This window comes from Dryobates pubescens, chromosome 2 (assembly GCF_014839835.1).
Source record: "Dryobates pubescens isolate bDryPub1 chromosome 2, bDryPub1.pri, whole genome shotgun sequence".
In the NCBI taxonomy this organism is placed as follows: domain Eukaryota; kingdom Metazoa; phylum Chordata; class Aves; order Piciformes; family Picidae; genus Dryobates; species Dryobates pubescens.
Window position 1 is genome coordinate 9,192,309 of NC_071613.1, and position 26,270 is coordinate 9,218,578.

Below are 26,270 nucleotides of genomic sequence, written 5' to 3' on the forward strand. Positions count from 1 at the left end.
TGGGCAGACCAGTCCAATGTTTGAGAACCTTTTCACTGAAGAAATATTTCCTAGCATCCAGCCTGAACCTCCCTTGGTGCAGCTTGAAATCATTTCCTCTCCTCCTGTTGCTTGACACCAAAGAGAAGAGTCTGTCCCCTCCTCGCTCCAGTGTCCTTTCAGGTAGTTGCAGAGAGTGATGAGGGCTCCCCTCAGCCTCCTCCTCTGCAGACTGAACACCCCCAACTCACTCAGCCCCTCCTCCTAGGCAATGTGCTCCAGGCCCTTCTCCAGCCTCGTTGCCCTTCTCTGGGTCCAGCTCCTCAATGTCCTTCCTATCATCATCTCCCTGTCCATGCTGCCCAGGATGCCATTGGCTTTCTTGGCCATCTGGGTACTCTGTTGACTCTTATTTAATGGACTCTCAATCAGTACCACCAGATCCCTCTCCAAGTTGCAGCTTTCCAACCACACATCCCCAAGTCTGTAGCTTACCATGGGGTTATTGTGACCCAGGTGCAGGACCTGGCACTTGGCCTTATTAAAGTTCATAGTTAGCCTTGGCCTATGGGTGTAACCTGTCTAGATCCCTCTACAAAGCCTCCCTACCCTCTAGCAGATTGACACAGCCACCCAGCTTGGTGTCATTTGCAAACTTACTGAGGGTCTTCAGTCCTCTCATCGAGATCATTGATAGATATTGAAAAGGACAGGCCCCAGTACTGAACCCTGGGGGACACCACTGGTAACTGGGCACCAGCCAGACTTAACTCCGTTCATCAAGACATGGTTTAATGGCCATAGTGGTGCAAGGTCAATGGTTGGGCTCAAGGATCTTAAATGTCTTTTCCAACAGATCCTATGATGGATCTGATGGAGTGCATGCAGAGGAGGGCCACCAAAATGATCAGGGGGCTGGAGCAGATGATCTCTGAGGTCCCTTCCAACCTAAGCCATTCTGGGATGACTCTGATTGTAGACAACTCTGACTTCTCAAATGCATCCTCTGTCATTTTGGTGGCGGTGGTGGTGTGCACATTCCTAGAATGTAATCTGATTGGTACAGAGGACCTGTGAGCAACAAGAAATTATTTTAAAGTTACTTTTCTCAGCACACTTAAAGCCAAAATCCATCCATCTTTTAGCTAAACATGCCTTTTAGAAGTCAACCCTTGAGCAGATATTTCTTGCTGAACAGAAGTTGTTCAGGGAGAGGTTTAACACGTAGCCTAGAAGATGACAGCACAGGTTAATGCTTCCCAGCATGTTTTCATTGCAGTCCCAGTGATAAGAACAGATCAGAAGGCAGAGTACAGATGGAAGCTGGGGAGCAGGCTTTTTTTCCCTCCACATGGTGGTTTTCTATCAGTCCAATTTCAGTGGCTCACTATGCTCTAAGACTGGTAAGAAATATTGACATCAACTTGCTATAAATCAGAGACCTCTCTGCTGGCTTGCACAAGGCCTTCTCCACTGGTGCATAAATGATGAATGGTTTTCCTTGTGTGTGAACTTTGAGGGTGCATTCATATTCCACTCCTGTTCTTGCTCAAGTTGGACATAGGACTGGATGATTTGAAAAGTCTTTTCCAGCTGAAACAATTCACAGAATCACAGAATGTTAGGGGCTGGAAAGGACCTCAAAAGATCACTGAGTGCACTCCCTGCTACAGCAGTACCACCTAGATCAGGTCACACAGGAGCACATCTACAGGAGGTTCCACATAAACATAAGGAAAAACTTTTTTCCTGCAAGGGTCCTGTAGCCCTGGAACAGGCTGCCCCACGAGGTGGTGGAGTTTCCTTCTCTGGAGACCTTCAAACCCCACCTGGATGCAAAAGACCACACAGGAACACATCCAGGTGGGGTTTGAAGGTCTCCAGAGATGGTGATTCCACCATCTCTCTGGGCTACCTGTTCCAGTGCTCAGTCATCCTAAATTAAAGAAGATCCTCCTTATCTTTAGACTGAACTTCTTACATTCAAGTTTGTCCCAGTTACCCCTTGTCCTGTCACTGGGTGCTGCTGGAAAAAAGCTTGGCCCCATCCTCCTGACACTCTCCCTTTAAGTATTTGTAAGTATTTTTGAGATCCTCCCTCAGTCTTCTTTTTTCCAGACTATAGAAATGCAGTTCTCTCAGTCTTTCCTCATCACAGAGATGTTCCAGTCCCCTAACTATCTTTGTAGCCCTTTTCTGTACCCTCTCTAGGAAGTCCTTTCCTTCTTGAACTGGAAAGCCCAGAACTGGGCACAGTATTCCAGATGTGACCTCAGAGTAAAAGGAAAGGAGAACCTCCTTTGGCCTTCTGGCCACACTCTTCTTGATGCCCTCCAGGATGCCATTGGTCTTCTTGGCCACAAGGGCATGCTGCTGGCTCGTGGTATCCTGTTGTCCACCAGGACTCCCAGGTGCCTTTTCCCTACGCTGCTCTCCCCCCAGGTCAGTCCCCAACCTTCACTTGTCCGTGGGGTTGTTCTTTCCCAGATGCAAGACTCCATACTTGGCCTTGTTGGATTTCATTCAGTTTCTCCCCACCCAACTCTCCAGGTTGTTTACAAATATACTGAATAGTACCTGTCCCAGTACCAACCCCTGAGGGACTCCACTCAATACAGGCCTCCAACTAGATTCTGATCACGGCTCCCTGAGCCCTGTCCTTCAACCAGTTCTCAATCCATCTCATCATCCAATCTGCACTTCTTAAGCTTAGCAGTGTGGATGCCAGGGGAGACAGTGTCAAAAACCTTGCTGAAGTCAAGGTTGACCACATCCATTGCACTCCCCTCATCTCTCCATCCAGTTATGCCACTCATGACTCAAATGTCACTGTCACTTAGATGGAACATTTTTGGTACAATGAAGTCCATCCTACAGTTAGCTGCCACCAAAACCTTTTTACAGTGTCCCTGTCCTTTTCTTGCCTTGCTGCTCATCTGAATCTTCAGGGAGCTAGAGCTTCAGGTAGCTAACTGAGCAGAAGATCCTGATTCAGCTGTCTGAACTGCTTCTCTGTGATTCCATCAGCTTAGCTCTAGCTTGAAAATGTATCAAGGCAGTGTAGTATTTGTGTTTTGTCTTCCTTATGTCATTTGCAAGATCATTTTATTTTATTTCCCCATTTAGGAATGCTTCACTTTAAGATCTACTCTACCTACTCACTTTGCTGATCAGTCAAAATTTCTGAGACAAAGTAACAAATTGCCACAGATTTCCCAGAACAGGCAGGGGAACAGGATAAATTACTTCATGTAGGAAAGAGAGAAGCAGAAGTGCAAAGGTGAATGGCAAATGTAGAAGCAGGGGGAGGTAGGACTGACAGCTGGACTGGTAAAAGGAGAAAAGATCCATACTTGGAGGGAGAAAATGCTGAAAGAAGAGCAATAAAACTGAAAATGTTAATAAAAAGGGCAAGAGCACTGAGATGAAGCCTGCTAAAAACATGGTTTACATTATCCATTTGGGCTAAAATGAGATTTAGTTTTGTGGCAAATGTTTTCACAATGATTGAAGTGGGTGAAATATTCCCCTCAGCTCTGCAGAGCATATTAACTTCTGAACCCCATCGATTTGCCATGTCAGATCAATTGGCACTGTGCTACCCAACTCACCTATCTCCCTTTAGACTGATGTTGACATTTCAAAAAGATTGAGACAACAAACCCTTCCACCTCTCAAAAATAAATGCTGCTTGCAAAACCTGGGGTCCTAAAGAGCTGGTAAGGGTTTGTGAATGATCTGAAGTCAATGTGCAGCAAATGGCTGCACTTGGAAGCAAACAGATTTTGTGTTGTGCAGAGATAGTCTTTAGCTTCTGAGCAAAACAACCTTTTCGGCTGTGGATGGTGTTTCACTGCCAGGCTGTTTGTATGACTGGCTCAGCTGGTTAATGTCACCAGAGGTATGTTAATGCATCATATCTTTCCTTCTGAGAACCTCTGAAATTTCAGTTTATAGGAAGGGAAGAACCTGGCTTTGTGTAGCAGAGTAGATCAGATACCTTAAAAAAATTCTCTTACAGTAGGTTATTGTATATTGTCTTGTTCTCTCCAGCTCATAGATTGACAAAATGGTTTGGGTTGGAAAGGCACTTAAAGATCACCTAGTTCCAAACCCCCTGCCACGGGCAGGAACACCTCACACTAGACCAGGTGGCTCAAAGCCTCATCTAATGTGGCCTTGAACACCTGCAGGGAGAGGGCATCCACAACCTCCCCGGGCAACCTGTTCCAGTGTCTCACTGCCCCCACTGTCAGGAATTTCTTCCTAATCTCCAGTCTCGGTATGCTATCCCCCAGCTTCAATCCATTCCCTCAGTAAGTGTCTGACCAATATCTTAGAAGAAATGCAACAGTTGGAGATGGCAGAGGTAGCCTCACACAGCTTTACCACACCACAGGGTGTTGTATGTACAGGTCCCAGCCCCTGTGCTCTTTAAATCCTGATGCCATTGTGATCATGGAGCACAGTGAGTTCAGCAGCTAGGTTTGTGGTGCCTCTCTCAGATGGTTTAGATTATGGGTTTGGATATAGACTGTTCCAAGTCTGATGGAAGGGTATCACTGACATTTAACAGCCACATGTGGAACAACCTCATACTCCTTCCCTCCCATGGTAGCTCAAACTCAGACACCCCATGGAGAGCCAGCTCTTCCCTCCCATCAAGAGCTACTTGAGGCAAGGTTGGAAGGGAGCAGGCTGGGATGCTCTTGTATTCAGACCAGGATGGGTCTGAGCTTAGTCTCTTGCTTAAGTTTACAGATGATCCTCATCCTGCACCTAGCCTAGCAATTCACAGAATCACAGAATATTAGGGGTTGGAAGGCACCTTAAAAGATCATCCAGACCAACACCCCTGCCAGAGCAGGATCACCTAGGGCAGGTCACACAGGAACACAGACAGGTGGGGTTTGAATGTCTCCAGAGAAGGAGACTCCACAACCTCTCTGGGCAGCTTGCTCCAGGGCTCCAGCACCCTCACAGTGAAAAAGTTTTTCCTTCTGTTCCTGTGGAACCTCCTCCTCCTCCTCTCATCTTGCACCCATTGCCCCTTGTCCTGTCATTGGACATCCCTGAGCAGAGCCTGGCTCCGTCCTCCTCAGACTGCCCTGCACATCTTTGTCACCAGCAATGAGGTCACCTCTCAGGCTCCTCTACTCCAAGCTGCAGAGCCCCAGCTCCCTCAGCCTGTCCTCAGCAGGGAGATGTTCCACTCCCTTCAGCATGTTTGTTTCTCTATTTTTCAAGCAGTTTCCTGAGCTCCTTCTTGAACTGAGGAGCCCAGAACTGGACACAATATTTCAGATGTGGTCTCAGCAGGGCAGAGTTCAGCAGAGGAAGAACTGAGATTTGTTTTTCAGTTGTGTTTGATGTAATGAGATGTTGAAATTGCAGCAAGCTCAGAAACCAACAATGCTCCAGAAAGTCAGCCACAAACAGGTCTACAATGATAGCACACAGGGTGAAAATTAATATGTGTCCTGTAAATAATTGGCTTCATGCCTCATTGCAAATGCAGTAGTTAAACATTCTTGTCTTGTGAGTAATTTCCTATTCACAGTCTGTGGGAAGGCATAAATGTAAAGAAAACAGATTTGGGGTCCCTTTGTTGGGTGTTTTGTTTTGGGTTTAAGTCTGCTAATTTCAATTCCCAAACACGGTGGGAGCCTGCAGTTCCAATTTTCTTTTCACTGTGTTAGTGAAAACTGGGCACTGAAAACAGTCAGATTTTTTGTTCCCCCTTTAAATTTTAAACCACTTAGAAATACAGTCGAGAATAATAACTTTCTAATCCATTATTACACCAGGTAAAAAAAAAGAAACAGACCAAAACCCCAAACCCCAAACTCTACTCAATTGCTATGATTTCATGCAAAGTTTTTCAGAAGTGGTAGAAGAGGCTTTTAAAAATCAGACTCTTCTACAGCTGGTCTTTTGAGGCAATCCCAAAAGGTGGGTGGTGTGTTACTGAGAGGAAGAGCTGAGTATCAGAGAAGTTTGTTGTTTCAGGAAAGGATCATTGGATTTTTATTTGGTTGTGGGTTTTTGCTTTACAAGATTAACTTCCTCTCACTCTCCTGGCATGGCCTAAGTGTAATCATAGTCTTCATGATTTTCTCTTGTTTCTCCTGAAACCATCCTGAGCTTATTATAGTTGGTGTCAGAGCTTTTTGGAGATGACTTTCTTGGAGATCGCTTTTTATTCTTAAAAGTGAGGGTCCTTTTTATGACATTTAATTTAGCACTTGGCTATAAGGTATTTCACTTCTCATTTAAAATAAATAGCCCTATCTGCAATCAGGTTAATGTCTTTTTGATGCTGCAGACACCAACAAAGGCTGCAAATGAGTAGCAGACATAGGTACCCCTAGGCCTACCTCAGCTGCTGTGCCACCCATCCTGTGCATCCTGCTCTAGGTGAATGTACCATGACAGGGGGGTTAGACTCGATGATCTCCAGAGATTCCTTCCAACCCCTAACATTCTGTGATTCTGTGACTCTGCCTGGTTTAGCTACCAAGATGCTGGGGAAAAAAAACCCTGCATTGTGAGTTTCTCAGAACATTGGGAAGCAAAGAGCAAGAATTCTCTAACCTTGTAAACTTTACTTGCTCTCCAGTGAGATTCATAGAATCACAGATTGCATTGGGTTGGAAAAGACCCTCAAAGGTCATCTTGTCCAACCATCCCAAAGTCAGCAGGGACACTTCCAACTAGAGCAGGCTGCCCAGGGACACAGCAAGTCTGTTCTTGAATGTCTCCAGGGATAGGGCTTCAACCACATCCCTGGGCAGCTTGTTCCAGTATTTCACCACTCTCATTGTGCAGAACTTCCTCCTGATGTCCAACACAAATCTTCCCCTGCTCCAGTTTCAAACAATTGCCCCTCATCCTATCCCCACAAGCCTTTCTGAACAGTCCCTCCCCAGCCTTCCTGTAAGTTCCTTTCAGATATTGAAATGCAGCTCTAAGGTCTTCCTGGAGCCTTCTCTTCTCCAGGCTGAGCAGCCTCAATTCTTTCAGCCTGCCTTCACAGTTGTCCCATGCAATCACTCCTGTCTTACAGGTGAAACAATTTCCAGATAAATTTCCCTTGGGTACTCAAGTCTTAGTCAAATAAAGGTCCTCCTTAAATTAAAGAAACTGATTCATCAGTCTTCTGGATGGGGGTTTCTTTGTTTACATAGATAGGACAAGAGGCAATGGTTTGAAACTTGAGCAGGGCAGATTTAGGTTGGACATCAGGAGGAAGTTCTACTCAATGAGAGTGGGGAAATAATGGAACAGATTGCCCAAGGATGTGGTTGAGACCCCATCCCTGGAGTCATTCAAGATCAGCCTTGATGTGTCCCTGTGCAGCCTGATGTAGTTGGAGGTGTCCCTGCTGAGTGCAGGGGGGTTGGACAAGATGACCTTCGAGGGTCCCTTTCCAACCCAAGGCAGTCTGAATTTCAGAAGAATGTCGGCTGGCCTGTTCCTGGTGGCCCTTTCTTCGCTCTCTCAGAACTGGACACTTGCTTTAACATCTGCTCCATGAGCCTTTCCTACCTCTCAGACCAACCCATGTGCTTTGCAAAATTTTTCTCTAAGTTCTTCCTGATTCATTTGCCTCCAGATGCCCTCCTGGGTGTATTTTAAAGTTTTAAAAAAAAAAAAAACAAAACAAAAAAAAAAAAAAAAAAAAAAAACAAAGAAGAAGAAAAATAGCAGAGAGCCATTTCCTTGTCTGAATCGTTCCTTTCACAGGAGTCCAAACAAATGTTAACAAGAGAGGCTTTGGAAACATCCTGAGTTTAACTAACACGAACGTGGTGGTTGAGTATTCTTCAGGCAGATGGGATAAATGAGATAATTGTGAAAACATTCTTAAAAATAAAAAGGATGCCATCAGGTGAAAGGCAGCCATGGAGGGGAGGCTGGAAAATATTCCTTACATGGTTATTTCTTTATAAGGTTGCAGTGTTAGGAGAATGTTTTCTTCTAGGCAAGCTGTTAGGTGTCATTTAGTAGACATTAATTGTAAAGTTAGTCATTGGCTTTTGGCCCAAATGTCTGTGGTGGGGGGTTTTTTTATATAAAATAAAAGGAGAGCAGCTGTTAGTCCTTCAGGTATTGACAGAGTTTATTCAGCTGCTTCTATTCTTTCTCAGGCAGAAATTAATTTCCTGAAATCACATCCAGGAAGATAAGGCTCTGTCACATGTTCACTCGCTGTGGAAATACTCTGGAGTCTTTTTTTTTCTGCAGCAGTGCATTGTCTCCTGTCAAATAATTCCTGACACCCTGGGTGCAAAGGAATTGCCATTTCCTACAGTAACTGGAAAGGAAAATCAAGAACTGAAACAGTCACTGACTGCTTTGGAACAGACCACAGGTCCTAGTAGGGTGGCATCTACCCTGAAATGAGGAAAAATCTTAGAGACTTCTGAAGGAAAACTTCATAGAATCATAGAGTGGTAGAGGTTGGAAGGGATCTCCAAAGATCCTAGAATCATAGAATCAACCAGGTTGGAAAAGACCTCAGAGATCATCAAGTACAACCTATTACCTAACACCTCATAACAATTAAACCGTGGCTTGAAGTGCCACATCTGAGATCATCCAATCTACCCCCCCTGCCAGAGCAGGATCACCCAGGGCAGGCCACACAGGCACACATCCAGACAGGCTTTGAAAGTCTCCAGAGAAGAAGACTCCACAACCTCTCTGGGCAGCCTGCTCCAAGGCTCCTGCACCCTCACAGTAAAGAAGTTTTTCCCCATGTTGTGATGGAATTTCTTATGATTGAGTTTACATCCATTGCCCCTTGTCCTGTCATTGGACATCACTGAGCAGAGCTTGGCTCCATCCTCCTGACAGCCACCCTGCAGATATTTGTAAACATTGATAAGGTCCCCTCTCAGCCTTCTCTTCTCCAGACTAAACAGCTCCAGGTCTCACCTTTTCCTCACATGAGAGATGCTCCAGTCCCTTCATCATCCTCGTAGCTCTCCATTCCCTGTCCCTCTTGAACTGAGGAGTCCAGAACTGGACAGAGTATTCCAGGATAGTCAGGATATAGAACAGAACAGAATAGAATAGAATAGAATAGACCAGACCAGGTTGGAAGAGACCTTCAAGATCATCGTGTCCAACCTATCATCCAACACCACCCAATCAACTGAACCATGCAACCAAGCATCCTGTCAAGCCTCGCCCTGAACACCTCCAGTAATGGTGACTCCACCACCTCCTCAGGCAGCCCATTCCAATGGGCAATCACTGTCTCTGTGTAAAACTTCCTCCTAACCTCCAGCCTAAACCTCCCCTGGTGCAGCCTGAGACTGTGTCCTCTTGTTCTGGTGCTGGTTGCCTGGGAGAAGAGATTAACCTCTGCCTGTCTACAACCTCCCTTAAGGTAGTTGTAGAGAGCAAGAAGATCACCCCTGAGTCTCCTCTTCTCCAGGCTAAGCAACCCCAGTTCCCTCAGTCTCTCCTCATAGGGCTTATTCAGTATCTCTTGTGTAGTCATAGAAAATACCAACTTGTACCAACTGAGAACTTTGAGAGGGGAGCAAAAATAGTCTTTGAGATGAATGACAATTTCCATGAGTCTTACTGTGGTGCCACTATTCTTTCAGCCAAATAAAATGTCACCTTCTTTAAACCTGTGTGGGATAACTGCCAGTGAGTGGTGTTTCAAGAGTAGGAACACAAATCACCAATAAATAAATGATGAGTAGTAGCGAGCTGGGGAGGCAGCTCAGTTATTTTTGGAGTTTCTGGCTTTTTGACTGTGTTTTATTATTCATAGGAGATGTCTGTAGCCAGTGGCTGCTTTTAATTCTCATCACCCAAACTTGTTGCAGTTTTTTGACCAGTGTTAATAGTTTGAGTGGCATTAACTTTAATGGATTTAATATTTCATATCAGTAATCATAGTATCACAGAATGGCTTAGGTTGGAAGGGACCTCAGAGATCATCTGTTCCAACTCTCAAATAGATTCAGCTGCTCAAGGCCTCATCCAACCTGCCCTTGAATGCCCCCAGGGAAGAGACATCCTCAGGCTCCCTGGGCAACCTGTTCCAGTATCTCACCATCCTTGCACTGAAGAACTTCTTCCTCATCTCCAGTATAACCCTGCTCTCCCTCACCTTCAAACCCTTCCCCATTGTCCTGTCTCTAGACATCCTGATGAAAAGTCCCTCTGCAGCCTTCCTGTAGGATCCCTTCTGGTATTGGAAGGCAGCTCTAAGGTCCCCCTTGCAGTCTTCTCTTCTCCAGGATGAACAACCCCAGCTCCCTCAGCCTGTCCTCATAGCAGAGGTGCTCCAGCCCTTGAATAATTTTTGTGGCCTCTTCTGGACTCATTCCACCAGCTCCATGTCCTTCTTATGCTGAGGACAACAGAACTGGAGGCAGGATTGGAGGTGAGGTCTCAGCAGAGCAGAGTCGAGGGGCAGAATCCCCTCTCTTGCCCTGCTGGCCACACTCCTCTGGCTGCAGCCCAGCACACAGCTGCCTTCTGGGCTGCATGAGGGCACTGCTGGCTCTTGGGGAGCTTCTCATCAATCAACACCCCCAAATCATTGTGGGCTACTCACTGCGCCCAGCCTTTATTTGGAGGTGTTCCTGCTGACTGCAGTGAGGTTTGACAAGATGATTTTTGAGGGTCCCTTCCAGTCCAGTGCAATCTGTGAAACTGTGCTGACAGACACAAAAATGGAATAGACTCCAAACCTCGTGAGTTTTCAGAGGAGGGGAGCAGGGCCCATTGCCAGGCAGTCCCCAGCTAGCAGTGTTTTTAGAGCAGGAGAGCAGGGCACGTTGCCAGGCAGTCCCCAGCTAGCGAGTGCGATGAGCACGATGCATGCTCCCAGCAGGTAGATTTGACTAACTCCTCCATGCACAAACTCAACAATAACCTCTCCCTTATTTCATTATCTACCCACAGCAAATCCTACCAGGGCAGGAGGAGGAAGGGAGTACCCTGGCTCGTCCGAAGTGATCCGTGAGTCCAGCAGCACGACGGGCATGGTGGTTGGGATCGTGGCGGCGGCGGCGCTCTGCATCCTCATCCTCCTGTATGCGATGTACAAGTACAGGAATCGAGACGAAGGCTCCTACCATGTTGACGAGAGTCGAAACTACATCAGTAACTCAGCACAATCCAACGGGGCTGTGATCAAGGAGAAGCAGCCCAACAGCGCTAAAAGCTCCAACAAGAACAAGAAAAACAAGGATAAGGAGTACTACGTCTGATCCCAACAGCTGAAAGGAACGCTTGTATAGGAATAGTCTTCATTTTATCTGAGACATAATACAAACTTATTTCCTTTACTTTTTATGAAGCACATTCAAAACAAAACAAAACAAACAGACAGGGAATGCAATCAGAAAGGAAAAGACTGTTTTTAAAAACAAGCATTTCGTGCTCTTTGTTTCCCAGAAACAGGAGCTGGTAAATTCCCTTAACATCCACAGTGTTTTCATTCCCTCTGCCTGTCTTTATGTTGCTGGAACATTTCTGAGAGACAATGGTGACACCACGCACTCATAAAGCAAAGGAGTATTACTACGGCGTCGAGGCACAACGAGAAACAAAACGAATTAACAAACAAACAAAAACAGGAGGAAAACATAAATAAAGGAAACTAAAAAAGGGAAAAGAAAAAAAAACAGGAAAAAAAAAAAAAAAGGAAGCTACCTATGATTCTGGATTTAGCCAAAGTGCTAGGCTCTTTCTTGAGAAGTAAGTTAGTCTTTGTGGTCAGAGAAGACTGCCATTAAATGTGGTGACTCAACAGCAAGCAAACACAGAAGCGTTTGCCGTCCGGTGCAGTGAAGCAGTGATTGGAAACTTTGCATTCTGAAACAAAAGTGCTGGCTTTTCTGAAGACTTCACGTAGAACTACTTTCAAAAAGCCCTTTCTTTCTTTCTTTCTTTCTTCCTTTCTTTCTTTCTTTCTTTCTTTTTTTTTTTGTTTTTGGTGTGTGGTTTTTTGGTTTGGTTTTTTTTTTTCTTTTTCTGGTCAGGAGGTTAAAAATAAAAAACCGACAAAAAACAAAAAACAAAACAAAACAAAAAGTATGGAGGCCTTATTTTCAAATAAACAACAGCAGAAAAGAGACAACAAAAACAAAGACAAGTAAAGAAACCAACCACAATAATCATAATAATAATAATAATAATCTGGAATATAAGGCACATTTCCACCAAAAAAAGAATTTATATAATTAAATAATAATAATATATATATTACAAAAAAAAAAAGGAATAAAAAAATAAAGAGAAAAAAAATAAAGAGAAAAAATAAAGAGAAAAAAATAAAGAGAAAAAAATAAAGAGAAAAAATAAACTGAGGGCATAGATGCAATCATTGGGAAAATTTTCATGCACGCTTAACTATGTTATTACATATGTTTATATAAAAACCACATCTCTATGTGCTTTCTGGACTGTGATAAGTGATGTTTTATAGCCTGTTGTATAGAAAACAAAAAACAAAAAAACAACAAAAAAAAAGCAAACTATATCTGCTCTTCAGCCATTTTTGGTAAACTCAATGTTCTAAGTGTTGCTAGGGTATAGAGAGTTTTCTGACATCTGGAGCAACAGACATACTTCAGGGTTGGGTTTGGGTTTGGGTTTGGTTTTTTTCCTTCTTTTCGCAGCCATTAGAAATTGTCCCAGATTTCTTCCCCTTTCTGTTTTCTTTTTGCTTTTTCACTTCTCTTTTATTTCGTTTTATTTCCTTGGTTTTTAATTATTATTTCCTTTTTTCTTTTATTTGCAGTGTAGTGGTAATACTGAGGGGGATGTGTATGAATGTATATAAGAGTCAGCTAGTTTTTTTCTTACCTGTACAGCCTCTATTCCGTTGCCATTGAGTTTTAGTAGTTTGTATGAAAGAAGTGGAACTAGGAAGCAAAATTCTCTCTCTACTGTAACTTGTCTTCTCCTTCCTGTTCCCCATCTCTTGCTCCTGATACGCATCAACAAAGTTGATCGGAGTGGCCAATTTTCATTAATTAGCTAAATATTTCAGTGACTTCAAACTGGCCTTTGGCTTCCAGTCAAAGCTTCACTAGTGGAGAGCATGGTTTGCCTTACAGAAACTTTATTCTTAAGACGGTATGAGAATGAGGAGTTTGTGGAGAATCTTAGGGAGTATCACATAGTGTTTGTCAGGCATTCAATTAGATGACAGCTGCTACAGCATGGGGCGGTAAGAGACCTGAAAAAAAAAAGATAGACCTGTTTTAATTCTCCAGGCTGATTCTACTGCAGAATTTTGCCCCTTTCTCAACAGGAAAAAAAAAATTAAAAAACAAAAAAAAAAGATAAAGAAAAAGGAATTCTCTTGAGGTGCACGATAGTATTTTTCAGTGGTGGGCATTGTAAAGAAAAACAAAAGAAGTATTTTTAGCTATGTTGGTCATGTAGTTTTGCAAGGCATCAGAACCAGGCAAAGAGAAGTTCATCCTGTTTTCAAGTGACATGTTGCTTTTCTTGCAGATATATATAGATATATATATATATACACAAAAAGCATTAATGCATTTTAGTTAAACATACTCAAGAGGAAGCTGGAATTTACATGGTAAGGTTTGGGGGTTTTGTTGGTTTTGGGGTTTTGGTTTGTGTGGGATTTTTCTTTTCTATTACTGTTATTTTTTTTCCCCGGTATTATTTCATTAGGTTCACAGCAATAAATCATAGCTTAACATTTTATTTTACACAGAAGTTCAAAGGGAAATGCATGAGACAGAAAGAGGGTAGGTTCAACAGAAATCAATCAAATCATTGGAAGGCCTCCTGGGAGGGATATAGATGTTCACACTTTACAGACAGGGAGGAGGAATTGGAAATCAGCTTTGAACAGCAGGCACAAAGCATTCTGTTGTGTGTTCTTCACTGTAGCTGATGAGAATGGCTGGGAAGCGGTACGGCTAGTGAGCTGGGGGGCAGAGCACTTTAAAACCCACATGTAGCTGATGTGAAAACACCTCTCTCGCAGGCTGCCCACCACGTGGAGGTGTGTCATGTTGCCTTTGCCAAGCAGTCTTTTAATTTTCATCAGCATTTGCACAGCAATGAGAACAAGGCTCACCACACGCATCCGCTGCTCATCTCTTAGACGGTTCTTCACCCATGGCATCCGCAGTTTCTCCCACCTTTGCAAGAGAGCTGTGCTCAGGGAACAGCAGGGTCAGCAGGTATCCTAAGAGATCATTGCTGGAAGCAAGAGATTTCAGCTGGAGGGGGGGAAAGAAGAAATTGGAAGCCAGGTGGTGGTGAGATTTCAGTGCTTGAAGACGCAGAGAAGGACAAGAGCGATGTGATGACAAGACGTGACAGAATAAACGGTTTGGGTGAGGTGAAATGGTCTTTTCTGCTTGGTATTGATTGCATTAATGAAATAGCATGGTCAGGTCAACTTCCAGGCAGTTTGGTAGATTAATCTTTAACTAAATCCATACATCAAGGGAAAAAAAAGCAACCAACAAACACAAAACCAAACAAACAAATCTGCTACTACTATCATAAGCAAACACGGTTTTCACACTGTTTCTGAAGGTTCTCCTTTTTCCTCTTTCATTTAATAACTTAACAAAAAAAAAAAAAGCAAAACAAAACAAACAAACAAAAAGCAAAACAAATATGGATGTATCAGAAGTGCCAGCAAGTGGATTTAAAATTCCTATACTTTTTTTGTTTGGGGTTTAAAAAACAGCAGCGACAGCAAACAAACAGACATAAACCAACTACCTAACACACAATTGGATCCTTTCTCTCTCTAATAACCTAATTTGTCTGACTGAGATGGCTTCATTTCTATGACTGTCTTGTGTTGCCTTTTTTAACAAAACACTAAATAACTGTGTGAAACTTTCAACCCTAAGACATCAAAAGAGAGGCCCAATGCCCCTAACCTTATAGTGCTTTCTGTGATAGATATTTACGATTTTTTTATTTGTTGCAAGGCCAATTTATTCATTTATTGGAAATGCTAAGCAAGTGGAATTTACTGTTTTGTTAATAAAAATGTTTCTTAATACAAACTCTGGCTTGGTTCTTCTCTTGCTACTGAGATCTCGAGTCCCTGATCATCCTGAGGACTAGAGGGAATGGATGGAAGCTGGAAGAGGGCAGATTTAGGCTGGAGATTAGGAAGAAATTCTTTCCAGTGAGGGTGGTGAGACTCTGGAACAGGTTGCCCAGGGAGGCTGTGGATGCTGGAAGTGTTCAAGGCCAGGGTGGGTGAGGCCTTTAGCAAGCTGGTGTAGGGGAAGGTGTCCCAACCCATGGCAGGGGGCTTGGAACTAGATGATCTTCAAGGTCTTTTCCAACCCAAACCATCCTATGAATCTTACTTGCACCCTGTCATAGGACAAAGGGCAATGGATATAAACTACAGCACAGGAGGTTCCACCTCAACACGAGGAGGAACTTCCTCACTGTGAGGGTCACAGAGCACTGGAGAAGGCTCCCCAGAGAGGTTGTGGAGTCTCTTTCTTTGGAGACTTTCAAGACCCATCTGGATGTGTTCCTGCGTGACCTGTGCTGGAGTCTATGGTCCTGCTCTGGCAGGGGGCTTGGACTTGATGATCTCTTGAGGTCCCTCCCAACCCCTAACATCCTGGGAGCCTTGACCCTGGGAGCCTGTGATCCTGTGAATCAATGAAGAATAAATGGGTGTGGAATTCATGAAAGCCTTCTACAAGTCCTGTGTTCAACTGGCCCAGGTAGATCAGTCTGAGTCCCATTAATGCATTGTTTGGTTTTGCATAGGATTACTTAATTGGAACATTCCTAGCTTTTTATTAAATAAAAAGAATAAATAACAAGCAAGAAATTAAAACTGGATGTTCTTTTTCTCCTTATGACTGAAAAAAAAACCACACAAAAAGCCTTTCCTTTGTTTAGCACCTCTTTGCTTTGCTTTGTTTTGGGGTTGTTTTTTTATAGTGGAAATAAGATGGCAGAAGGTAAGATAATGAGGTGGAAACAGAAAACCGAAGCTATTTTCCTCTGTCTAGAAGACAGTTTAAAGATGAGTGGGAAAATGAATGCATTAATAAAAAGGAATCCTTAAAGACATTTCTAGATAATAATTACAACATTTCAGCCGGAGCTAATCCATTACATGAACACTTTCCTGTTTAGCATAGCATTGAAATTCATGGATAACCTCCAGCAAACATCTAATCCTATTGATTTAAGCAAGTGTCTAAAGTTGCCTAAATGTCTCTGCTGCACGGGGGATGGAGTTAAGCTTTTGGGTCTCAACTCCAAATAGAATTTAAGTGTGTATCTCCTTTAATCACATTGATGGTTTCTTTGGCTGCAATGGGATTTATTCATCTGCTTAATTAGATACAGACTCAAGTATTTTAGATAATTGAAGTTCCGGAATAGCTGGATAAAATAGCTCCTGTCTTCCAATGGTATTAACCAGGGATATGGACAGTGGTCTTGAGTGCACCCTCAGCAGGTTGCTGATGACACCAGGCTATGAGGTGTGCTGGACTCACTTGAGGGTGGTGATGGCATCCAGAAGGGTCTTGGCAGGCTTGAGAAGTTGGCCAGTGCCAACTGCATGAGGTTCAACAAGTCAAAGTGCAAGGTCCTGCATCTGGGTTGGGCCAGCTCTGGGAAAAATAAAGGCCAAGTGCAGAGTGGGTTGAGAGTAGCCCACAAGAAAGAGACCTGGGGGTGTTGTTGCTGAGAAGCATCCCAGAAGCCAGCATTGCCCTTGTGCAGCCCAGCAGGCAGCTGTGTGCTGGGCTGCAGCCAGAAGAGTGTGGGCAGCAGGGCAAGAGAAGGGATTCTGCCCCTTGACTCTGCTCTGCTGAGACCCCACCTCCAATCCTGCTTCCAGTTCTGGTGTCTCCAGCATAAGGACACAGAGCTGTTGGAGTGAGTCCAGAGGAAGGCCACAAATATGATCCAAGGGCTGGAGCACCTGAGGATTGGGGTTGTTCAGACTGGAGAAGAGAAGATTGCAGGCTCACCTTAAGGGACCTACAGGAAGGCTGGAGATGGACTTTTCATGAGGGACAAGGGGGAATGGTTTTAAGCTGAGGAAGAGTAGGGTTAGACTGGATCTTAGGAAGAAATTCTTCACTACAAGGGTGAGACTCTGGAACAGGTTGTCCAGGGAGGTTGTGGCTGTCTCTTCCCTGGAGGTGTTAAAGGACAGGTTGAGAGGCATCCTTGCCCATGGCAGGGGCAGGGGGAGAGGGGAGGTGAGGGGGACTAGATGTTCTCTAAATCCCTTCCAATCTAGGCCATGCTATGATTCTTTGAAACCAGTTTAGAGTTAACCTTATATACCTATTAAATAGCTTTACACTGAGATTAGTACTTTTATGTGTGTGTGTTTGAATACTGAACACTTAATTTAGGAAAGTGCTTTATGCAACCTTTGAAAGGACTATAACAATAGAGATTTTTGTTCTGCTACAAAACCTCCCCATTCAGTCACACACTTTTTAATTCTACACTCTATGTGTTCTATTTTTTTTTCTTCCTTACATCTATACTTTCACCACTTTGCCTTTCACCAAAACCCTAATGGCCTCTCAGTTCCTGCATCATCCATCAACAGCTAACTGCTCCAAGTGGTGGCCTCCATAATCAATCATCACTCTGGCCAAGTAGCTGAAAAAACCTTCACAAGATGAGGAAAAAGAGAAAACAACTTAGAATACAGGAAAGAGAGCACACATGTAGACTGTAAATGATAGCTGGGTTTGTTGATTTATCCAATAAGACTTCTTTACAGTTAAAAAAGAAAGTTTTAATCTAGGTATAATTTTTTTAATATATGTATTATAATAATGTGCTTCTAAATTCAGTTTAGAGGTGCTTCAGAGGGCTGTCCTGGGCTAAGGCAGTTTTCTCAGTACACATTTATCTGGAATGGAGGTTATCTGTCTTATTTTAAAGCCCCCACTTTGTTAGAATGCAGAAGTATTTCAGCATTAAATGCTTCCATTCCTTCTGGGGGTGGTGAGAAAGAGAAATCTATCCTGCATTTAAATCAACCAATGAACTGATGATTGCCTGGGAATGCTCAGATTGCTTGCTTGCTAGCCTCTAATTTGTCTGGCTGGTCATTGCTCTCTAGGAAACCAGAAGCATACCCTGAAGGTTGAGATTTGAGCAAGAAATTGTGAGAAAGAAAAATAAGAAAAGTCCCTACTTCAGGTCTGCTCAGTTTGGGGAGGTGCAGGGAGAGAACTCATCCAGTCCTTTACCTGCTTGCTTTGGAGGCTTCCTCCTGCTCAAGACTGAAGCACCTCACCTATGAAGACAGGCTGAAAGAATTGGGGCTGTTCAGCCTGGAGAAGAGAAGGTTCAAGGGAGATCTTAGAGCTTCATTTGACTCTTTGACAAGGACCAACAGCAAGGCTGGGGAGGGACTATTCAGAAGGGCTTGTGGTGATAGGATGAGGGGCAGTGGTTTGAAACTGGAGCAGGGCAAATTTAGGTTGGACATCAGGAGGAAGTTCTGCACAATGAGAGTGGGGAAATACTGCAACAGGCTGCCCAGGAATGTGGTTGAGGCCCCATCCCTGGAGACATTCAAGATCAGCCTTGATGTGGCCCTGGTCAGCCTGGAGGTGTCCCTGCTGAGTGCAGGGGCATTGGACAAGATGACCTTTGAGGGTCCCTTTCAACCCAATGCAATCTGTGAGTCTGTGTGACAGACTTCAGCCATCAACTCTGACTTCTAGAAAAAAAAAGTATGGCCCCCTCACCTTCCTCAGCTACTTACTCCCATACAAGTATCTTAATTTGTTGTTCAGAAGAAGCAGATGTCCATATGATAGTGGTCCTCCAGCAGAGCTGAGCTGTGATAGACTCAGGTTTTGTAAAGAAAAAAACCACTGTGACACGAGGGGTAGATTTGTTTTGAAGAACATGGGATTCTCAGTCAGGAAATTGCCTTTCAAGACAGTAATTTCATGCTGGCATACACTTGAGAAGTTTAGAAAGCCAGGCCAGTAATCCTTAACAACATCCTTCTGGTAAAAGGAAAATAAAGATATTACCTTGTTTGTCAGCAAGCACAGGAACTGACAACAGGGTGGATCAAAATGTGAATGCATTGGTATGGCTGCAACAACTAACACAGGAAAATGGAATTTTGGACAGCCAAAATAACCACTGGCATATTGGCAGAAGACTTACCAGTGAGTCCAATTACAGGCCAGTTAGCATTTATTGGATGATAAACAGCTAAATACTTCTATCAATAATAGTTTGGAATGCAGTGGGCTGGCAAAACAGGGCACACCTGTCAGGTTTTTTCAGGCATGGGGAATCCTAGCTGCTGTTAAAGCACCTTCCAGTTGGGGTGGACTGGGCACATTTTACAGAACAGCTGCTGCAAGCCACCTGATCAGCTCTTTCCAGATGAATCTTGCTTTTCCCTTTGAAATTAAAATCCATTTTCTGGGAGAAGTACAGAAGATTGCTGTGTGAGACAAATTAAGCGGCTCCAAAACACTTTGCAGCACAGCCAGCACCATATGAAACACAGAATGGACTCTGTGGCTAGGAGCTGGCTACATGGCTGCAGGTCTGGAGGAGAATCACAGAATGTTAGGGGTTGGAAGGGTCCTCCAGAGATCATCCAGTCCATCCCCCTGCCAGAGCAGGATCACCTAAGGCAGCTCACACAAGAATGCATCCAGACGGGTTCTGAGAGTCTCCAGAGAAGGAGAATCCACCACCTCTCTGGGCAGCCTGCTCCAGGGCTCTGTCACTCTCACCATAAAGAAGTTTTTGCTCATATTGAGGTGGAACTTGCTGTGTTCCAGCTTGTACCCATCATTCCTTGTCCTGTCACTGGGCACTACCAAAAAGAGCCTGGCACCTTTATCCTGACACCCACCCCTTAGATATTGGTAAACATTGATCAGTTTCCCTCTCAGCCTTCTCTTCTCCAGACTAAACAGCCCCAGGGTCTCAATCTTTCTTCAAAGGGGAGATGCCCAAGCCCCCCAGTCATCCTCTTGGCTCTCCATTGGACTCTCTCCAGTAGATCCCTGTATCTCTTGAACTGAGGCATCCACAACTGGATACAGTATTCCAGGTGTGGTCTCAGTGGGGCAGAGTAGATGGGGAGGAGAACCCCCCATCCTGCTCAGGAAAGCACAGGCCTAGTGCATGGTGGCTGTACGTGGTCCAGCCATGAGATGTCCTACCTCACACTGGCAGCAGACACCTGAGCTTTGATCTCTAGGTGCACAGCAATGATGCCCAAGACCAGGGTGCTGAGTGAGGGGCGCAGGCAAACCCTGTACACCAGGACAGGCTCAGCTTGTGCTCTGGGGAAAGACAGCAAAGGCCAGAACATGAGGAAGGGCTTATAATCCTTAATGTTCACAGGCTCACAGGATGTCAGGGGTTGGAAGGGACCCAAAGAGATCATCGAGTCCAACCCCCCCCCTGCAGGGCAGGGCCATACAGTCTAGCTCAGGTCACAGAGGAACACATCCAGACACACCCTGAAAGGCTCCAGAGAAGGAAACTCCACAACCTCTCTGGGCAGCCTGCTCCAGTGCTCTGTGACCCTTACAGTAAAGAACTTTGCCCTTGTGTTGAGGTGGAACCTCCTGTGCTGCAAGCAGGGAACAATGAGCAGCACCCAGCATTGTCTCTGCACCCCGTGGTGTGTGTAGGCCTTCCTGCCAGTGCTTCAGACGAGGCTGTTGAGGTACGAGCCTCACAGAATGCATCAGGTTCGAAGGGACCCTCAAAGGTCATCTTGTCCAACCCCTCTGTGTTGAGCAGGGACATCTTTAACTCAGTCAGGTTGCTCAGGACCCCATCAAGTTCAGCCTTGAATGGCTCAAGGGGTGAGGCCTTCCCCACACCTCCGGACAGCCAGTTCCGGAATTTCGCTGCCCTCATTGTGAAGATCTTCCTCCTTAGCTCTAATTTCTCTTTTATATCTATCTATCTAGCTAGCTATCTCTACATACATACATCGAGAATCACAGATTGTTAGGGGTTGGAAGGGACCTCCAGAGATCAGGGAGTCCGCCCCTGCTGCCAGAGCAGGATCACCCAGGGCAGGTCACACAGGAACACATCCAGGCAGGCTTTGAAAGCCTCCAGAGAAGGAGACTCCATAACCTCTCTGGGCAGCCTGCTCCAGGGCTCCAGCACCCTCCCTGTAAAGCAGTTTCTCCTCATGTTGAGGTGCAACCTTCTGTGTTCAAGTTTGTATCCATTTGTGTATATATTTTTTAATCCTGCAGCAGCTATGGGCGCGGCAGGGCTGAGCCTCCAGGCCCCCACTCCCCAGGTGAGCATGACGATGTTCTGGGAGCCGGTAGGACCCCCTGAGGCCGGGTGGCTGTGAGGAGTGCAGACAGAAGGGCTGCAGGACCTTAGCTCAGTGTTGGCTGTGGGAACTGGAGGGCCATGAGGATGAGCAGAGGGCTGGAGCTCCTCTCCTATGAGGACAGACTGAGGGAGTTGGGGCTGTTCAGTCTGGAGAAGAGAAGGCTCCGAAGAGACCTAATTGTGGCCTTCCAGGATCTGAAGGGGGCCTACAGGAAAGCTGGGGAGGGACGGTTTAGGATGTCAGGGAGTGATAGGACTGGGGGGAATGGAAAAATCTAGAAGTGGGTAGATTCAGATTGGATGTTAGGAAGAAGTTCTTCCCCATGAGGGTGGTTGGACACTGGCATAGGTTGCCCAGGGAGGTGGTGGAAGCCTCATCCCTGGAGGTTTTGAAGGCCAGGCTGGAGGTGGCTGTGAGCAACCTGCTGTAGTGTGAGGTGTCCCTGCCCATGGCAGGGAGGTTGGAACTGGCTGATCCTTGAGGTCCCTTCTGACCTTAACAATTCTATGATGCTATGAAATTCAGCTACCAGGCTCTCACAACTGGTTGGGGAACCTGCCACAGGGCTCATTAATTGATAAAGCTGGAGCAGGTAGAGGGTTTCCTTAGCTGGCAAATCCTTTAAAGGTGGAAAGAAAGGTTTCTCTAAAAGGTAGTGGCATGAAGAGTTTAGGAATGTAATTTGGAGTTTGCTTAGTGTGTCTTTTAGAGTTTTACTTGCCTGTGCTTCATGTCAGAAAGGAGAAGCTCAGATCTCCTGTGCATGAGGAAGGAGGCCTGGAAGTGAAAGCATCCCCCAGGCATTAAACTGACCCTCCAGCAGTATGGATAGCCCTAATTTTATAGGGCCAGTTCTCTTTAATATCTTTATCAATGATCTGGATGGTTATTGAGTGCACCTTCAGTAAGTTTGCAGGTGACACTGAGCTGGGAGTGAGCACTGATCTGCTCAAGGGTAGGAAGGATCTACACTGGGGCTGGATCAATAGACCAAGTCTAGTTGTAGGAGATTCAACAATGCCAAGTGCTGGGTCCTGCACTTGGGTCACAACAACCCCATGAACTCTAAAGGGAGAGAGGCTGGAAATTGCCCAGCAGAGAAAGACATGGGAGTGTTGATCAAGAGCCAGCTGAAGATGAGCCAGTGAGTGTCCAGGTGGCCAAGAAAGTCACCAGCATCCTGGCCTCAGTCAGAAATAATGTGGCCAGATAAATCAGGGAAATGGTTGGCTCCCTGTACTCAACATTGGTGAGGCCACATCTGAATACTGGGTCCAGTTTTGGAGCCTTCACTATAATGAAGACATTGAGGTGCTGGAGCAGGTCCAGAGAAGGGCAATGAAGCTGGTGGAGGGTCTGAGAACAGTATTGGTGAGGAGCAGCTGAGGGAGCTAGGGCTGTTTAGTCAGAGGTTGGAGCCAAGTGGAGGGGTTGGTCTCCTCCTAGTAACAAGTAATAGGAGGAGAGGAAACTTCTTCAGGTTGCACCAGAGGAAGTTTATATTGGATATTAAAGGAAACTTATTCTCTGAAATGGTTCTCTAACCCTGGAAGAGTGGTCCCCAGGGAGGTGGTTGAATCCCCATCCCTGGAGGAGTTTCAAAGAGGCAGAGATGTGGTGCTGAGAGACGTGGCTTATCAGCAGATTTTGTCAAGTTAGATAATGGTTGAACTTGATGATCCTAAAGATCTTCTCTAACCAAAGCGATTCTATGGTTCTGTCTTAATGATCTGGACTGGAAAACAGGCTGAGAATTGATCCAGCACCATTTTCTGTTAAACCATGGGCTGCAGGGCATTAACAGGTGTGAGTCAGCCAGAACAGATGGCTCAAGTTGGCTACAGGTGTGTCCCATCCCAGGAGCATCACAACCAGTATAAAAGGGGAAGTTTGGTGAAAACAAAGGTTTCCTGGTTGGGTTCTTCTCGTTGCTGCTTCTCTTCCTGCTCTTGAGGACTGCCTTGTGCTTTAGTGTGACTACCGTACTTTGTCTGAGGTAAGTATAACTTTATATTGATTTGGGGATTAGTTTAGCTGTTAGATCAGTTTTCATTTCAACCTGTGGGTCTTTTCTCCTTGTCCTGGTTTCCCTTCTTTGCTGGGAAGGGAACATGAGGTGATAGAGAAACTACTGTCGTTTAGCCCTGGACACAGGATAAATGTAGCCACCAGCAAATCCTCATATAGTAAGCAGAACAATTTCAGGTAATTATTGTATTGAAATCTTGATTTGCTGATGGATGGTGCTTGGGAAAGGCAGACTTATGCTCAGCTTTCCTGAAGGCTAAATTTGTTTGGGAGCTCATTTCTACCTGTCTGCAGGCTCTTTTTTTAGGAAAGTCTCTCAAAATGCTGGTAGCACAAATGTAACAGCCATTATCTAGACCAGTTCCTTGTCTGTTTTAATAGCTTTATCTGAGGAAGGATTGCAAGACTGAGCCCAAAGTTATGGCTACATCTCAGCAACAAGCATGGCCTAACAAGAGTAAATTTACAGAGCAAAGCAGTTGGTGCTGAGGCCATGACTTCCATGTTGTGTTTCAGGATGCTCTTCGACCCAGGTGTAGTCTCATGGATGAAAGAGTGGTTAGTTGGCACAAGGTGCTCATCTTACTTTATGTGGAAAGTGTCCACTTCCTTCATGCAGAATGCTCTGTGAAGTGCATGGAGATGCAGTAGGTAGGAACAGCTGTGGAGTGACTTCAGAACTGTAGTCTTGGTTCTAAAGAGACCTTCCATGTTGAAGCCCCCTCGGTGAGTCACTCTCCACCAGTGTGCTTGTAACAATTAAAACTAGTGTGCTTTTAAGAGGATGCACCCAGAAGGAAAATTGCTGGTATACTTTAAGGCCTTCCTGATATTTTTACAGGATTCTGTGTCTTTGGAATTCTGGTCCTCCTCTTCCTTTTTAACCACTATCTCTGTTTCCCCTTTTCTTTAAAACTATAGAAATAATGGTTTGAAAGATTTGCTTCCTTTGAATAGGTTGAGGTAGAAGTGGAAGCAATTTCAGGTAGGTACTGTATGAGGAAGCCATGTTACCAATGCTGAGATCGCCAGCTAACTTGCAGAAATGTGCTTGCGAAGCTTTAGGTGATGTGGGTGAACTGGAAGAAATGGCTGTGGCACAGCCGGGCTTGGCCACTGCTCCAAGAGGCAGAACTGCACTGAACAATGCACCCTTTCACCACCATGGGCTTTGAGAAACTCTGCTCCCAGATTTTGCAACACAGGAGGAGTATAATCAAGAGAGGTTCTCCTCCCAGTCTCCTGGTGAGGTCACATCTAGAATATTGTGTCCAGTTCTGGGTCCCTCAGTTCAAGAAGTACCTCAGGGAGGTGCTCGAGAGAATCTAGCGCAGAACCACAAAGATGCTGAAGGCAGTGGAACATCTCCCTGTAAGGAAAGGCTGAGGGAGCCGGGGCTTGGAGAAGAGGAGCCTGAGGGGTGACCTCATTCATGTTGGTAAACATGTGAAGGGTGAGTGGCAGAAGGATGGAGCCAGGCTCTGCTGAGGGATGTTCAATGATAGGAAAGGCACAATGGGTGCAAGCTGGAGCAGTGGAGGTTCCATATGGATGTAAGAGAAAACTTTTCCACTGTGAGGGTGCCACAGCCCTGGAGCAGGCTGCACGGAGAGGCTGTGGAGTCTCCTCCTCTGGGGATGTTCAAACCCCACCTGGATGTGTTCCAATGTGACCTGCCATGGGTGATCCTGCTCTGGCAGGGGTCTTGGACTGTGGAAGATCTTTTGATCGTTCCAACCCCTAACATTCTTTGAGTCTGTTATCTGCTTTTGAGAGTCTCCTCTAACCTAGTTCTTACCAAAATAAATTCTTTTCTGTAAGGGAATTAATCATAACCAGTGTCCTGATTTAGTCAATATTAAAAATATAATGAGAAACCATAGGGGACTGGGCTACATCTCTGAGCTCTTTGCTTCTATCTTCTGCAGGCAGGCACACTGCCATTTCCATGAAGATGGAAACTTCATTGCTGCTTTTAACTACAGAGTGATTACACTTCCCTCTAGCACACTGCATATTATTAGGAACATTTCATGGAAGTATTCTGAACAGTCACTGTTAATTCTTCTAGATTTCCAAGTGTTAGGCATGAAAGACTGGTGATACAGGCTGATGATAAAAGATTTCCAAGCCTGAATTCTCGTCAAATGACCATATTTGTGCTTAAGTGGCTGCTTAGAAGCTTTGCCTGAGTTCCAAAAAAATCATCTTGAGATGTCTATTTTTATTACTACATTTTAGCAGAAGTTGATTGCTAAATATAAAAAGAAACATTCTCTGTTAACATAAGCTTGCTTAGAAACATAGATTCAGAATGGTTTAGGGTGGAAGGGACCTTAAATGTCACCTAGTTTTGATCCCCCTGCCATGGCCAGGGGCACCTTCCACTGGACCAGGTAGTCAAGGCCTCATCCAACCTGGGCTTGAACACCCACAGGGAGAAAGGCATCTACAGCCTCCTCCCCTGGACAGCCTATTCCAGAGTCTTGCCACCCTCAGAATGAAGAACTTCTTTGTAAGATCCAGTCTAACCCTGCTCTCCCTCAGCTTCAAACCATTCCCCCTTGTCCTGTCTCTAGACACCCTCAGGAAAAGTCCCTCTGCAGCCTCCCTGTAGGATCCTTTTAGGTATTGGAAGGCAGCTCTAAGGTCCCCCTGGAGTCTTCTCTTCTCCAGGCTGAAAAGCCCCAACTTCCTCAGACTTTACTTGTAGCTTTACCCATAGCAGAGTTTCTCCAGCCCTTGGATCATATTTGTAGCCTTCCTCTGGACTTGCTCCAACAGCTCTGTGTCCTTATGCTGGGGACAGGATTGGAGGTGGGGTCTCAGTAGAGCAGAGTCAAGGGACAGAATCCCCTCTCTTGCCCTAACGGCCACACTCCTCTGGCTGCAGCCCAGCACACAGCCACCT

The 26,270-nt window shown here is 45.1% G+C and overlaps 1 protein-coding gene across 34 annotated transcripts in view; it reads left to right on the forward strand.

Annotated features, from left to right (window-relative positions):
• The window catches only part of NRXN1 (neurexin 1), an 806,593-nt gene extending 794,640 nt beyond the window's left edge, over nucleotides 1-11,953 (forward strand). For all 34 annotated transcript variants that reach the window (XM_054169692.1, XM_054169696.1, XM_054169804.1 and 31 more), the window contains one exon: nucleotides 10,915-11,953. In XM_054169692.1, the coding sequence (XP_054025667.1) occupies nucleotides 10,915-11,222 (308 nt within the window). In that variant the 3' untranslated portion in view covers nucleotides 11,223-11,953. The remainder of the gene's footprint in view (nucleotides 1-10,914) is intronic.
• Nucleotides 11,954-26,270: the final 14,317 nt, after the last annotated feature.